Below are 14,037 nucleotides of genomic sequence, written 5' to 3' on the forward strand. Positions count from 1 at the left end.
TCACTTTAAGGTAGGTTTTCTGGGAACCCACCAGACTCATCCCCGGCCTTCCTGGAATTTGGGCCATGGGTGCCCCAAGGCCGAAGCCAATCACTGCTCCGCGACACGCCCGTGGCCCCCTGGGAGCCTGGGTTCAGCCACCATTCGCTGCGCCCAGATGTTTACATTTCCCTGGAGCCGTGTTTAAACACGCTGGGGGCTCGAGCCCTGCCGATCTGGATTGCTCTAGGACTGACTTGCTCTATGTGGGTAACTCACCTCGCCCCCAAGTTTGGGGTCAGCTGCAGCCTTTTAGTGTGGCTGGTTTCGTGTTTTCCTCCAACTTCTTGGTAAAAACATTACCCCGCGCAGGGCCACGACCAGTTCCTTGCGGGACACCCCGAACATACCTGACGATTCCCCACCTAGAACTCCGTTGGGAGCCCGCACAGCCAGTGTTCAATCCGTTTAACGGGGGCCATGTTAATTTTATATGAGTCTCGTTTTTAATCAAACTGGCCCTGTGGTACCAAGGCAAACACCTCAGCACAATTACCTCGCCACAAGTTAGTTTGATGAGCTGGTTTTCATAAAGCCATGTTCATTGGCATTAATGGCATCACCCACCCTCTCAGTTGTTATTAATCGAGTTACATATCAGCCTCACTGTTATCTTGCCCGGATCAATGTCTGGCTTCAATTACCTGGGTCCGCCCATTTACCCTTTTTCAATATTAGCACAACACTGGCTTTCATCCCGTCTTCTGGCACTTCCCCAGTGTGCTGAGACATTGGAAAAAAGCAACATTAATGGTCCAGCAAGCTCCTCGGCCAGCTCTTTTAAAACTCTTGGGTGGATGTTATCTGGACCTGATTTAAAAATATCTCACTTCAATAGCTGCTGTTCACCAGCCTCTGGAGATACTAGTGGAATGGAAAGTGTTATCATGAATTATGACTACATTTTTTTTTTTTTACTCAAATACAGATCAGAAATATTGAACAATTCTGTCTTTTCTGCATTATTATTGCTATTTTAACATGTTCATCTAGGAGTGGACCAATACCACTAATACACTTAAAATAACTCTTTCAGTGTCCTTAATTATGCTGGCCATGGATGTCTCCTGGTGTCCTTTTCCTTCCCTTATCAATTTTCTACAATTCCTAACTGCTGATTATTATTAGCAACTACCCCTTGCTTCCATTTGTTACATTATTTCATAGGTCCTTTTGCTTCCCCTTTCAATTAGGCTGTTTTATTTTTTAAAACCCATCCAGCCTTTCTCGCTCCTGGCTTTTTGGACAGCCCGTTAAATGTTTTTGAACGATCCTCCATTTCGGTTTGAAACTTTCCTCCTAGCTGCTTTGCCTCAGAATTGTTTCTGGCTTTGTGAAATCAGCCCCAGCTGGGACGGGGCTGGACTCTGCTTGCACGTTATAAATGTGATCACATCCCCATCACTTGTGCTACCAACGCAGTTTACTCCGGTGATCCTGTTCCGCTTTATGCGGCTACCCTTGGGCCCGCCGGGGGGGGGGGGGGGTTGCAACGCTTTGAGTTAGCAAATTGTCAGCTCTAGTTTTAGGAAGTCCAGGGGCAGTTGGTTTGGGCAGCAGGGGACCAGGGTTCTAGATCTATCCGGTGTTTTCCAGAGCCACCAGCAGGATTTGCCCTGCTGGGTTCCAGCTCAACGCCCTGCATTTATCCACTCCCGTGCTTCGGACCCACTCCTCCGGTTCTAGATCGGGTTCTAGATGGATGCCTGCGTCCATGGGCTGGTGCATGGTCTAGATCCACACCCCTGTTCTGGAGCCCCAGGCCTGTTCCCCGGTGATCTGCAGCTACCTCTCCCAGCACCCCCTGGGGGGCAGGGGCTTGTAGTTTTCCAGAGCCCCCACCTCACCTTTTCCAACCGTCTTTCCAGGTTATCAGCAACAGAATTAAGATGGCACATTTCCCCCCCCCCCTTAACTCTGCCCCCCCACTGGGCAGCCATCCCCTTAACTCTGCCCAACAGACCTGGAACCTCCATCATGAAATCACCAGACACCTCTTTGTATGGCCCGGTGTGGGGAGGGGCTCCTGGCTGCAGGACGGAGGGGGAGGGCGGGGAAGGGGCACTAGGGAGACACAGGCTTAGTGGGGGGGAGGGCTGGGGGGGAAAAACCAGGCTGCGGACACAGGTGCGCCTCTGGCGGGGGGGTTTATTGCAGGGAGGCAGCGCTTCCCCCGCGCTGAAGCATCAGGTTAGATCCAGCAGCGAGGACTCCAGGCCCGGCCCGGGGGGGGCCCATCGTGCCGCCCCCCCCCGCGGCGGGTGCTATTTCTCCAGGGGGGCGTAATTCAGCAGCTTCTCGATCAGATCCACGTGGGACAGGAGCATCCGGCGACAGCAGTATCGCTTCAGCCCCAGGGCGTCCAGGGCGTCCCTGGGCGGGGAGAGAGAGAGAGAGACAGGGCTGGGGGGGCTGCGGGCCTGGAGTGGGGCGCACCGGCCGGGGGGGGGGGGGGAAGAGGGGGCTGCAGGTCTGGAGTGGGGCGCACCGGCCGGGCTGCTGGGGGGGGGGGCTGCAGGTCGGAAGTGGGGCGCACCGGCCGGGCTGCTGGGGGGGGGGGCTGCAGGTCGGGAGTGGGGCGCACCGGCGGGGGGGGAGGGGGGCTGCGGGTCGGAAGTGGGGCGCACCGGCCGGGCTGCGGGGAGGGGGGAACTGCAGGTCCGGAGTGGGGCGCACCGGCCGGGCTGCGGGTCGGGAGTGGGGCGCACCCCGCTTACCCCTCTGTGTACTCCGCCTGCAGCAGCCCCAGATACGCCTCCCACTTGTTGCCCACCACCTTCCCGCAGGTGAAGCACCGGACCGGGATGATCATCCTGGGGGGGAGAGACACTGAGCTGGGAATAGCGGGGGGGGGGCAGCGACTCCCGGCCCCAGGGACCCCCCCCAATCCCCCGTCCCTTTGCACCCAACAACCCCTGCCCCCCAGCAGCCGCGAGGGGCCGGGGGGGAGTCGGACACTCACCCTGCCCCCCCCACAGCCGCGAGAGACCCGGAAGGGGGTCGGACACTCACCCTGCCCCCCCCAGCCGCGAGGGGCCCGGAGGGGGGAGTCGGACACTCACCCTACCCACAGCCGCGAGAGGCCCGGGGGGGGTGTGAGTCGGACTCACCCTACCCCCCCCCCCAGCCGCGAGGGGCCCGGTGGGGGGGGTCGGACACTCACCCTGCGCAGCCCCCAGCGCTCAACTCGCCTCCTGCTGCGGCCGCTTGTTTACGTCGGGTCGGCGCCGGCCGCTAGGGGGCGGCGGGGGGTGGGGCCAGCGGCGGGGGGAGGGGCAGATTCAGCCCCCTGCGCGCGGGGTTACGGGGGGGCGGCGGGGCAGGTTGGGGGGGTAGGAGGGACGGATCTGAACCCGGAAACCAGCCCCCCCCACCTGGAACCGAACAGCCCCGAAGCCCCCGCCCTTCAGCCCGTCACCCCCAATTCCCCCGCGGCCCCCCGGCCCCCTATAAGCTTTTCCCCTCCCCCATAGACCCCCCCAACCCCTCCCCCTCAAGCCCCTTCCCCATCCCCCGCTCCCAGAGACCCCCAGCCCCAGATCCCGCCCCCAGAGACCCCCCAGCCCCTCCCCCATACACCCCCAGCCCCTCTACCTCCAGCCCCTTCCCCAGATCTCGCCCCCAGAGACCCCCAGCCCCTTCCCCAGACCCCTCCCCCATACACGCCAGCCCCTCCCTCTCCAGCCCCTTCCCCAGACCCCGCCCCTCCTACTCCCTCCCCTCCCATTTCCTCCCCCCCCGCTGAGCCTGGAATTTCCCCCCATCCATCCTGCCCCCCCCCCGTGGCCGAGCGAGCAGCACCCGCAGTTTAGGGGGCTCCAGCAGCGCCCCCCAACCCCGCCGCCGCCCGGGGGCCCAGGTGAGGGGCGGCGCGACGCCCAGGGACCCGCTGAGAACGTTTGGCGGGGGGGGGGGGCAGCGGATGCGATGGGGGGGGCTGCTAGGACGGAACTTTCCAGCCCCCAAACTCCATGGAACTCGGGGGGCCGGGCGGGGGTCACAACATCTCCACTTGCTCCCCCCGGGGAGGGGGATATTCTGGGTCCCCCCTCCTTCCGCAGCTTCCCTGGGCCCAGTGGATCTGGGGACCGACGAGGGGACCCAGAACCCCCACGTGCTCCAGTCCCCCGAGACTGACAGGGAATGGAGGGGGGCAAGGGAACCAGGATGGGTCACTGCCCCCCCCCCGCCAGGTCAGGGACCAGCTGAGAGGCGAAGGGGAACCGAGCAAAGTGGGGTGGGAGGAGCCCGGGGCTGGGCTAGCAGGGGGCTGCAGGTCGGGAATGAGGGGCACCGGCAGGGTGGGGGGCAGGCCCCCGGGGTGCTGCCCCCCAACACCCGGCTCTGCTGTCCCCCCCACCCCCAGGTTCCTGCACTATGGGCCCGACCCAGCGCTGCCTCTTCTGTCTCAAGCTGGAGCTTTTCATCTTCAACCTGATCTTCTGGGTGAGTCTCGGCTGCGAGCGTCCCTGCAGCAGTGCCCGGGGGGGGGCAGCTGGGGGGCGCTGGGTGGGGACTTGTGGCTGGGTGCCCCTGACCCCCCGCAGCTGGGGGGGCTGTGGCACGCCGGGCAGGGGGCCGCCGGGCTGTGGCCAGGTACCCCTGACTCCCCCCCAGCTGTGGGGCGCTGGACGTGGGGCTGTGGGGCACTGGGCATGGGGCTGTGGCTGGGTCCCCTGACCCCCCCCAACTGGGGGGCTGTGGGGCACTGGGCGTGGGGCTGTGGGGCACTGGGCTGTGGCTGGGTCCCCTAACCCCCCCCAACTAGGGGGCTGTGGGGCACTGGGCGTGGGGCTAGCGGGCTGTGGGGCGCTGGGCTGTGGCTGGGTCCCCTGACCCCGCCCCCCCCAGCTGGGGGGCTGTGGGGCGCTGGGCGTGGGGCTCTGGCTCGCTCTCTCGCAGGGCCGGTTCTCCACCCTGTCTCTCTCGCTCCCGTCCCTGGGGGTCGCCGGGCTGGTGATGGTCGCGGGGGCCGTGGTGATGGCCCTGGGCTTCCTCGGCTGCCTGGGGGCTGCCACCGAGCAGCGCTGCCTCCTGCTGACGGTAGGGCCAGGGGGCAAGCTGGGGGGCTGGGCGCAAACTGGGGGGCTGGGCCCTCCACCTGTGGGGTAGGCCGGGGGCGGATACCGAGAGGGAGGTGTGGGTTACAAGTGGGGGGTCGAGCAGGGGGGTCGGGCGGGGAGGCAGGCGGCATGTGATGGGGGTGGTTTCGGGGGTACGTGGGGAGGCTGGGGGGCCTGCCTGCAGGGGAGGGAGCACAAGGGGAGGGGAGAGGGATTACGGGCAGGGGGTGGTACAGGCGGGGTCTATGTGGTGGGGGTGGCTTGGGGGGTACGTGGGGAGGCTGCCTGCAGGGGAGGGGGAACAAGGGGGGGTTACGGGCAGCGGGGAGCCTGGGACCCCCCCATTGCTGAGTGGGGAGGAGGGTCCCCCCTGCTGCCCTGGGGGGGGGCTCTGATCTGTCTCCCACTCCTCCAGTTCTTCGTGGTTCTCCTCACCATCATCCTGCTGGAGCTGAGCGGGGGCCTGGCCTTCTACGCCTGCCGGGGGCAGGTAAGGGGGCACCCCCCGTCTCCCCTCCCCCCACTGCATGGCCCCCCCGGCCCCTCCCCCTGTTTACTGCCCCCCTGGCCGACCCGCTCTGGGTCTCAGTTTGACAGATACGCTCAGGATGACCTGAAGTTGGGGCTGCGGCGTTACGGGGCCCCGGGGGAGCCGGCGCTGACCCAGGCCTGGGACACGGTGCAGACCGAGGTGAGCCCCCCCAGCACCCTACAGTCCCCCCCACCGCTGGTTCCCCCCCCCAGTGTCTGACGCTCCTCTCCCCCCCAGTTCCGGTGCTGCGGGGTGCAGAATTACACTGACTGGTTTGAGGTGCGCAACGGGACGGGGGTGCCCCAGTCCTGCTGCCTGGAATACGGCGCCCCCTGCTCCGGCATCGGCGCCGCCTGGTGGCAGGAGGTGAGTGCCCCTCCCTGCCCTTAACAGCCCCCCCAGAACACCCCAGACACCCCCCACCCCGTCTCCTGTGGCTCGGCAGGGCTAGGGCACAGTGGGAGGGGTGGCTGGTCACTGGGGCCGGGTAACACCCAGGGGGAAGGTGCAGCCAGTCGCTATGGCCAGGTAATGCCCAGGGGGAGGGGTGGCTGGTCACTATGACTGGATAAGGCCCTGGGGGGAGGGGTCAGCCGGTCAGTATTGCCAGGTAACAGCTTGGGGGGAGGGAGTACCTGGTCGGTACAGCCGGGTAATGTCTGGGCAGGAGGGGGTGGCTGGTCATTATTGCTGCGTAATGTCTGGGACGGTGAACGGGTGGACGGTCAATCCAGCCGGTAATGCCCCAGGGGATAAGGGGGCAACTGGTCACTGTGGCCAGGTAATGCCCAGAGGGGACGTCCAGTCAGTCCATCTGGGTAACATCTAGGGGGAAGGGGGCAGTTGGTCATTATGGCTGAGTAATGCCTGGGATGGGGAGGGGGCGGCCATTGGTTCAGGCGGGTAAGGCCAGAGGAGGGGTCAGTCGGTCGGTAGGGGTGGGTAAGGCCCTAGGAGCGGGCGGTTCCTATAGCCCATGGGGGGGGGGGGGGGTCAGTACGCCCGGGTAAGGCCTGAGGAGGGGGCAGTCAGTAGGGGTGGATAAGGCCCGAGAAGGGTGCGGTCCCTATGCCCGGCTAAGGCCCGAGGAGGGGCTGGTCGCTACAGCCGGGTAAGGCCCGAGGAGGGCGCGGTCCCTACAGTTGGGTGAGGAGGGGGCAGTCAGTATGGGTGGATAAGGCCCGAGGAGGGCACGGTCCCTAGGGGCGGGTGAGGCCTGAGAAGGGGCCGGTCAGTATGGGTGGATAAGGCCCGAGGAGGACACGGTCCCTACGCCCGGGTGAGAAGGGGCCGGTCAGTATGGGTGGATAAGGCCCAAGAGGGTGCAGTCGGATAAGGCCCGAGGAGGGCGCGGTCCCTACGCCCGGGTGAGGAGGGGGCAGTCAGTATGGGTGGATAAGGCCCGAGGAGGGCGCGGTCTCTACGCCCGGGTGAGGAGGGGGCAGTCAGTATGGGTGGATAAGGCCCGAGGAGGACACGGTCCCTACGCCCAGGTGAGGAGGAGGCGGTCCCTAAGGCCGGGTAAGGCCCGCGGAGAGCACGGTCGGAGCTGCTCTCCAGCTCTCACGTACTAGCCAGCACGGATTCGTGACGAGCCCACGGCGCCGGGCCGCCCTGATCGCCGCCCGCGCGGGGCGGGGGCCGCCGGAGACGCGCCCGATCTGGCCGTCAGGGAGGCGTTTGCCGCCGCCCCAGGGGCCTGGCTCGTAGCAAACTGGGGCCGGACCCTTCAGAATTAGCGCCGGCCCCGGGGCCCGGTCGAGCGTTTTATGAACAACGGGATGATGGGAAGGCGAATTTGGCTCGGAAATCGGCCCCCAGCGCCCAGCCCTGCCCGCAGGACGGGAAGATCTGAGGTGACACCGGCTCCCCCACTGAATGGGGCCCGGCTGTAGTGGCTCAGGTGGTCCCGGGCTGCGTTCCTGGGGGGGGGGAAATGGGGGAGAGCGGGGGCCAGTCCAGGGCACTGCACTGCAGGTCAGGCCGAGGGGAGCAACATGACAGGGCAGAGGGCCTGGCCGTGGGGAGGGGCGATCTGGGGGGGGGAGCGGCGCCGCCAGCAGGATCCCGGCCCGGGTCAGGCGGGGACCTGGCTCAGTGACCCCCCCCGTTTCTGTGATTCTCCTATTCTCCAGCCCTGCTACGAGAAGGTGAAGTCCTGGGTGGGGGAGAACGTCTGGGCCATGGGCATTTTTGCTGCCTGCATTGCTGTCGTCCAGGTGAGGGGGGCCTGGGGCGAGGGGGGGCCCCCAGGGAGATCCCCAAAGCTCTATGAGAATTGGAAAAGGGACCGAAGGCGCGGTGGGGGCTGGCCCAGCTTTGGGGTGAGGGGAGGTGAAAAGGCCATGGGGGGGGGCATGCACCGGGGTGGGAGGAAGTGGGGGGCGTTATTCACCCGTCACCTGACCCACGAACGAGGGGTCACCCGCTGCCGTTAACAGGCAGCGGGTTTAAGACACACCTAAGGCTTCACCCAACGCCCCGTTAACTGGCAGAACTCCCTGCCGCGGGATGTTGTGATGCTCGCAGGACGTGTGGCTTAGAGAAGAATGAGATCGGTTTCTGGAGGCTAGGGCCAGTGCTGGCTGGTAGCCAGGACGGCCAGGGACGGAGGCCCCCCCGCTAAATCGCCCAGGTCCATTTGCTGGCCCCCTCACCTCACCCTCCTTTCTCCTCTAGGTCCTGGGCCTTGTCTCCTCCATGCTGATGTACTGCCAAGTGCTGAAGGTGGAGAAATACTACCACTGACGGGGGGGGCCTGGAGTCTGCCCCCCCAGTCCCTTTTTACACCTGTTCCCCCTGCCAGCCTGGCCTCCCATCACCAACAGAGCAAGGGGTGAACCCCAGCCCCCCCCCACTTACAGAGCCTGGTGGGAGTCACATCCTACAGCAGGGGCTTGAAGCCCAGGCCGGAGTGAGACCATTCTCCCCTGCGGCCGAGATGCGGTGGTGGGTAGTTCCACCGGCTCGGGTCGGGGGGGCACAGAGAGCCCTCTGCCACCCCCAGGCCTGTTTGGTTCCCCCATGGAGGACAGCCCCCCCCCCCCCTCCATTTCTGCTATCCCGCCCCACGCCCAACACAATAAATGGTTCTGTGTCTGGCATCTGGCTCCAGCTCTGCCTGGGGGAGGGGGGTAGAGGGGGGCTAGGAGCTCACACACCCTGGGAAGGAGACACCCCCCCCCCCCCCGCCTCTGGCTGTCATCCCCCCCCAAAATCAGAGGCACCAATGGCTGACGCTGGTAAAAGTTGGCATCTTTTTATTGGCCAACAAGGGGATGGAGGGGCGGGGCTCCCCGCGCCCTGACCCACCAATCATCTTTGGACAAAAATAAAGGGGCAGGGCCAGGGCCCCTGAACATCTGGTACAAAAGAAGGGGTGGTGGTGGGGGGGGTCCAGGCCAGGGACCCTCTGGGGTCAGGTACCGAGGCTGGGCTCGGAAAGCCAGCCCCTGCCTGTCCTCTCAAAGGAGGGGGCAGTTCCCTCCACCCCCCAAAAATTAGGGTGTCAGTTCTGGGGTGCAGGGGGAGAAGTCTCTCCTGGAGGCTGACAGCAGAGCCCCCCCCCACAGGGGGGTTTGGGGAAACTGCCCCCCCTTTCCGGGGGAACAGCTCATGTGCAAACGGAGGGCCTTACAAAAATCTATTAAGACACTTTGGGGGGGGGGGGTAGTGTCCCCTGTAGTGTGTGGAGGGCATCGGGGGTGCTCCCCTCTCAGTAGCTGTAGTGCTGGGGGGACCGGAGGGGCTCCCCACCACATCTGCTGCTGTGGGAGGGGATGGAGTGTGGAGGGGGAGGGACACAGGGCCTCCCCCCATCATCTCCCCGCAACCCTCGTGATCCTGTAGCGTGAGCAGTCAGCTAATATCCCCCGCAGCTTAGATGCGGTGGCAGGTAGTTCCACCGGCTCACAGCGTCCCAGAGAGCCCTCTGTCACCCCAGGCCTGTTTGGGGCCGGGGCGGGGGGGGGGGGAATTCCCCCTTGCCCTGCCATTGGGGGGGGTGTAGTGTCCAAGGGAGGGGGCGCTGTCGGGGCCCCTCCCCCAGCGGGGGGAGGTCAATACTTCCGCTGCAGTTTCTGGAGGTCCCCGGTGTTGAGGCGGGGGCGGGGCAGGTCCCCGAACATCTCGGTGCCGTCGGAGCCACGCAGGGCCAGTGCCCGCATGCTGGCCGCGATCTTCTCCAGGTCGGGGGACGAGTGCTGGGGGGCGGGGAGGGGGAGGGGTTAGCGCCAGGGGCACCAGCCAGGGACCCTAACACCCCCCGCCCCGCCTCTCCCCCTGCGGCTGGATTCTCCCCCGCAACCGCCACGACCTCTGCTCTCTGAGACAGACCCCCCCCCCACCCTGCTAAGACTCCAACCAGGGTCAGGGGCCCCCCGTTCCCCCGCCGGGCCCCCCACCTTGGCATTCTCTTCATCAGACGAGCGCTGCTCGGGCCCCGCCTGCCGGAAGGCCCAGACGGGCACAGAGACGGGCAGTGACTTGGCGTACTGGTGGTTGGGGGGGGCGGGCGGGGGCTGGGCGGGCGCCTCCTCGCTCAGGCTGCCATCTGGGGAGGGAAGAGAGTTAAGAGGGGGACCCCAGCCCCCAGACATCCCCGCTGCCTCCACCCTTTCCCCCACCCTCTCTGGCAGGCTCCCTCCCCTCAGCCCCACGGGGTGAGATGGAGGTGGGGTTTTAGTCTCCTTATGATGCCGCACGTGAGTTTTACCGGCCTCTGCGTGCCTCAGTTTCCCTGTCCACAGCACCAGTGCTAGGTGATGGAAATTGTGTGTGTGAGACTTTCGCTGAGGCCCTCGGGGGCAGGCGAGGCAGCTCTGAGCTCTGCACGTAGGGGATGGCTGGTAACCTGAGCCCCAGGAGGGGCGTGCGACCAAGTGACTCTGTGCCCCAGAAGAGAGACAAAGACCAGCAAGAACAAGGGGCGGATCACAGGCAATCTGGGGACTGTGTGTGTGGGGGGGGGGGGGGAGAGAGTCCAGGGCGTCTGGCCCAGGACTCCCCAAGATGGACTTGGCTGAAAGTCCCTGATTTCTGTGCTCACAAGCTCTGTTCTATGCCGTGTTCCTGTCGGCTAATAAAACTTCTGTGTCCCCGGCTGGCTGCGGAGTTGGGGGGCGGGGCCCCCTGGCTCCCCCAGGACGCCCGCTGGGCGGACTCGCTGCGGGAAGCGCCTGGTGTGGACGGGGAGGCTGAATGCTCCGGGATCAGCCCCAGGAAGGTGGAAGCTGGGGCAGCGTCTTGCCCTGGGGACAGTAGCTCCGAGAGAGGAGGGTCCCCCCACCCGCCCCCGAGTCCTGGCTGGCTTCGTGCGGTGACTCCATGACACCCCCCCGACAGCCCCCAAACCTACCGTCAGTGCTCTCCGGGTCCGAATCGAAGAAGGGCTCGTAGTCCTGGCTGGGGGAGTCCTCGTCCATCACAAAGAGACCTGGGGAGCCGCAGAAGGGCCCCGTGAGGAGACGCAGCCATCTCTGGGGTGGGGCGCTGGGTATCCGGGGTCCCCTCACCCGGTGCAGGGAAGTGGGATGGGGCGCAGGGGCTGGGTGTACAGGTCCCCTTGCCTGGTGCCGAGATGCAGCCCCTCTGGGGTGGGGCATGGGAGCTGGGTAGATGGGGACGCCTCGCCCGGTGCTGGTAGACGCAGACCCCTTGCCTGGCACCATGACGTGGCCCCTCTGGGGTGGGGCACGGGCCTGGGTCCCCTTGCCTGGCACCGAGATGCGTCCCTTCTGGGGTGGGGCACACAGATCCTTCTGCCTGGCGCCGAGATACGGCCCCTCTGGGGTGGGATGTAGGTAGACAGACCACCCCTCCCCCCTCCCGTTGGGGGGGCACGGACTCACCCGTGGTGTCGCTGGGGGGCTGCTGCTTCCCCGGTGACTCCATCTCCCTGGGCGCCGGCATGTTTTTCTCCTCTTCCTCCTGCCCCCCGACGGCCTCAGCTGGGGCTCCCTGGGCGCCCGCGATCCAGTGGGGGCTGGCGGGCGGGTCTGGGGGGGGCAGCTGCGGGAGTAGGGGCTGGGGGGCGGCCGGGGGGCAGGTGCGGGCCGGGCGGCGTAGGTAAAAGCCGTGGTCTTGTGGACCACGGCGATGTCCTCCAGGTAGCGGCGGGTGGCGTCGCCCAGGGCCCCGCAGCCGTGCTGGGTGTAGGCGAAGCCGCCCGGCTGCGGGGCCCGGTAAGCCGTGATCAGAACCACCTCGTTCCCCGTCCGGCGCCGGTACCGCTCGGCCTCCGCGATCAGCCCCGCCCAGCTCTCCCGGTGGTTGTCGGCCATGCCCGTCATCCTGGCCTGCGGGAGACAGGGGGTGAGCGCCCGGATGCCTGGGTTCTCGCCTGCCTCGGTTGGGGGGGGGGGTGCTAATGATTACTGCGGCCAGGGGCTGGGAGCCCGGACGCCTGGGTTCTCTCCCAGCTTGGGTGGGCATGGTCTGGGGGGCAGAGCCCGGATTCTTGGGTTCCCTCCTGGCTCAGGGAGGGGGAGCTGGGAGTCAGGACGCCTGGGTTCTTTCCTACCTCAGGGAGGGGAGTTGGGGCTAGTGGTTAGAGCAGGGTCGGGGACTGGGAGCCTGGACACCTGGGTTCTCTCCCTGCCAGGGGTGGGGGGTACGAGGGGAGCAGAGCCCGGACGCCTGGGTTCTCTCCCTGCCAAGGGTGGGGGGGGGTACGGGGGGAGCGGAGCCCGGACGCCTGGGTTCTCTCCCTGCCAAGGGTGGGGGGTACGGGGGGAGCGGAGCCCGGACGCCTGGGTTCTCTCCCTGCCAAGGGTGGGGGGGGGTACGGGGGGAGCGGAGCCCGGACGCCTGGGTTCTCTCCCTGCCAGAGGTGGGGGGATATCGGGGGGGCAGAGCCCGGACGCCTGGGTTCTCTCCCTGCCAGGGGTGGGGGGTACCGGGGGGGGGGGGCGGAGCCCGGACGCCTGGGTTCCCGAGGGCCGTTACCTGCCCCCGCCGCCTCCTGCCTCCCTCTGTCCGTCCCAGCCCCCAGGGTCACTGCGCGGCCCACGGCGGCGTCACCCTCTGACCCCTGACCTATAACCCCGGGAGCAGTTCCGCCCCGCCCACCACACCGCGCCCCGCACAAGCATGGCGGCCCCCGCAGCGCCCCGCACAAACATGGCGGCGGCTGTGTTGCCCCAGATAAACATGGCGGCCGCTCCAACCCTCGGCTCCTCCCCCCTCCCCCAAGGCAAACATGGCGGCGGCCCTTTGCCCCGCACAAAGATGGCGGCCCCGCCACACAGAGACATGGCGTCACCCTCACTCACGTGGCGACGGCCACCATGCACCGCCCCTCACAAAGATGGCGGCCGGCCCGGGGGCGGGGCGTGAGGGCGGAAGTGACGAGTGGTTGTTTCCGGAAGTGGTGGTGGTCTGCGGAGGATGGAGTCGGAGGGCTGCAGGGTGAGCGGCGGGCCCGGGCCGGTGGGGCTGGGAGGGGGCGGGGCCTTGGGGCGCGGGTCGGTGGTGGTGGTGGTGGTGGTGGGGGGCTGGGGGAAGTGACAGGTGGGGGAGGGGTCCCCATGCGGGGGGGCTGGGGGGACTGACAGGTGGGGGAGGGGTCCCCGTGCGGGGGGGGGCTGGGGGCAGTGACAGGTGGGGGAGGGGTCCCCCCATGGGGGAGCTGGGGGGAGTGACAGGTGGGGGAGGGGTCCCCGTGCGGGGGGAGGCTTGGGGGGTGTGACAGGTGGGGGAGGGGTTCCCGTGCGGGGGGGGGGCTGGGGGGAGTGACAGGTGGGGGAGGGGTTCCCGTGCGGGGGGGGGGCTGGGGGGGAGTGACAGGTGGGGGAGGGGTCCCCGTGCGGGGGGGGGCTGGGGGGAGTGACAGGTGGGGGAGGGGTCCCCGTGCGGGGGGGGGCAGTACTTGCTCTGGCTGATATCCCCCCCCCCCCCAGGTGGTCTTCGAGAAGGACGGGGTTTTCCTGCACACCAGCGCCAAGCGCCACCCAGATCAGGACTCGCTCATCCCGGGGCTTGTCCGCATCCTCGACAAGGTACCGAGGGCTGCGGGTCGGGAGTGAGGGGCACCGCCGAGCTGTGGGGGCAGGGCTGGTCTGGTGGGGGGCTGCGGGTTGGGAGTGAGGGGCACCGCCGAGCTGGGGGTCAGGGCTGGGCTGGTGCGGGGGGGGCTGCGGGTTGGGAGTGAGGGGCACCGCCGAGCTGGGGGCGGGGGGGCTGGACTGGCGGGGGGCTGTGGGTCGGGAGTGAGGGGCACCGGCAGAGCTCTAACTGCACCCCCTGCCCACAGGGCTCAGACCACCTGCTGCAGTGGACGCCCCTGGAGGAAGCCGGTGATGCTCCCCCGATTGTTTTCTCCAAGAAGGTGAGCGGCTCCCCCTACCGGAACCCTCTCAGTGCCCCCTTCCCCAGCCCCTCTAACCCCCTTTCTGCCCTGCAGGA

General features: G+C 66.9%; 4 protein-coding genes across 10 annotated transcripts in view; 2 read left to right on the top strand and 2 right to left on the bottom strand.

Moving 5' to 3' along the window:
- Nucleotides 1-2,173: 2,173 nt before the first annotated feature.
- On the bottom strand, nt 2,174-10,132 carry LOC141976597 (DNA-directed RNA polymerases I, II, and III subunit RPABC5-like). 6 transcript variants are annotated; one of them, XM_074937644.1, is made up of 3 exons: nt 10,038-10,132; nt 2,757-2,852; nt 2,174-2,412 (listed from the first exon to the last, which is right to left on the bottom strand). In XM_074937644.1, the coding sequence occupies exons 1-3, from the start codon at nt 10,052-10,054 to the stop codon at nt 2,304-2,306; spliced, it is 222 nt and encodes a 73-aa protein (XP_074793745.1). In that variant the 5' UTR covers nt 10,055-10,132; the 3' UTR covers nt 2,174-2,303. The 6 variants fall into 6 exon arrangements, with proteins under 6 accessions (XP_074793745.1, XP_074793751.1, XP_074793746.1 ...); XM_074937650.1 differs by lacking the exon at nt 10,038-10,132 and adding an exon at nt 8,292-8,427; XM_074937645.1 differs by lacking the exon at nt 10,038-10,132 and adding an exon at nt 3,203-3,299.
- LOC141976593 (tetraspanin-4-like) lies at nt 3,813-8,710 on the top strand. The gene is made up of 8 exons (XM_074937638.1): nt 3,813-3,898; nt 4,406-4,485; nt 4,891-5,082; nt 5,518-5,592; nt 5,692-5,793; nt 5,872-6,000; nt 7,770-7,853; nt 8,314-8,710. The coding sequence occupies exons 2-8, from the start codon at nt 4,417-4,419 to the stop codon at nt 8,380-8,382; spliced, it is 720 nt and encodes a 239-aa protein (XP_074793739.1). The 5' UTR covers nt 3,813-3,898; nt 4,406-4,416; the 3' UTR covers nt 8,383-8,710.
- AKT1S1 (AKT1 substrate 1) lies at nt 9,700-12,666 on the bottom strand. 2 transcript variants are annotated; one of them, XM_074937642.1, is made up of 4 exons: nt 12,580-12,666; nt 11,484-11,930; nt 10,991-11,068; nt 9,700-9,836 (listed from the first exon to the last, which is right to left on the bottom strand). In XM_074937642.1, exons 2-3 carry the CDS (start codon nt 11,922-11,924, stop codon nt 11,057-11,059), a joined length of 453 nt encoding a protein of 150 aa, XP_074793743.1. In that variant the 5' UTR covers nt 11,925-11,930; nt 12,580-12,666; the 3' UTR covers nt 9,700-9,836; nt 10,991-11,056. The 2 variants fall into 2 exon arrangements, with proteins under 2 accessions (XP_074793743.1, XP_074793744.1); XM_074937643.1 differs by lacking the exon at nt 9,700-9,836 and adding an exon at nt 10,140-10,186.
- A 307-nt stretch (nt 12,667-12,973) lies between these two features.
- Nucleotides 12,974-14,037, top strand: part of TBC1D17 (TBC1 domain family member 17) — an 11,842-nt gene continuing 10,778 nt past the window's right edge. Inside the window, exons 1-3 of the mRNA XM_074937438.1 lie at nt 12,974-13,041; nt 13,533-13,631; nt 13,886-13,960. Of these exons, the coding sequence (XP_074793539.1) occupies nt 13,021-13,041; nt 13,533-13,631; nt 13,886-13,960 (195 nt within the window). The 5' untranslated portion in view covers nt 12,974-13,020. The remainder of the gene's footprint in view (nt 13,042-13,532; nt 13,632-13,885; nt 13,961-14,037) is intronic.

Source organism: Natator depressus, chromosome 23, assembly GCF_965152275.1.
Source record: "Natator depressus isolate rNatDep1 chromosome 23, rNatDep2.hap1, whole genome shotgun sequence".
NCBI lineage: Eukaryota > Metazoa > Chordata > Testudines > Cheloniidae > Natator > Natator depressus.

What these genes read in the sequence shown, in the direction of transcription:
- LOC141976593 (XM_074937638.1), top strand. Translation starts at nt 4,417, where the DNA reads ATGGGCCCGACCCAGCGCTGCCTCTTCTGTCTCAAGCTGGAGCTTTTC. An exon ending in GCGCCGCCTGGTGGCAGGAG is followed by an intron (nt 6,001 to 7,769) that starts GTGAGTGCCCCT and finishes CCTATTCTCCAG; the next exon opens with CCCTGCTACGAGAAGGTGAA. An exon ending in CCTGCATTGCTGTCGTCCAG is followed by an intron (nt 7,854 to 8,313) that starts GTGAGGGGGGCC and finishes TTTCTCCTCTAG; the next exon opens with GTCCTGGGCCTTGTCTCCTC.
- LOC141976597 (XM_074937644.1), bottom strand. An exon ending in CAGGCGGAGTACACAGAGGG is followed by an intron (nt 2,413 to 2,756) that starts GTAAGCGGGGTG and finishes CTCCCCGCCCAG; the next exon opens with GGACGCCCTGGACGCCCTGG.
- AKT1S1 (XM_074937642.1), bottom strand. Translation starts at nt 11,924, where the DNA reads ATGACGGGCATGGCCGACAACCACCGGGAGAGCTGGGCGGGGCTGATC.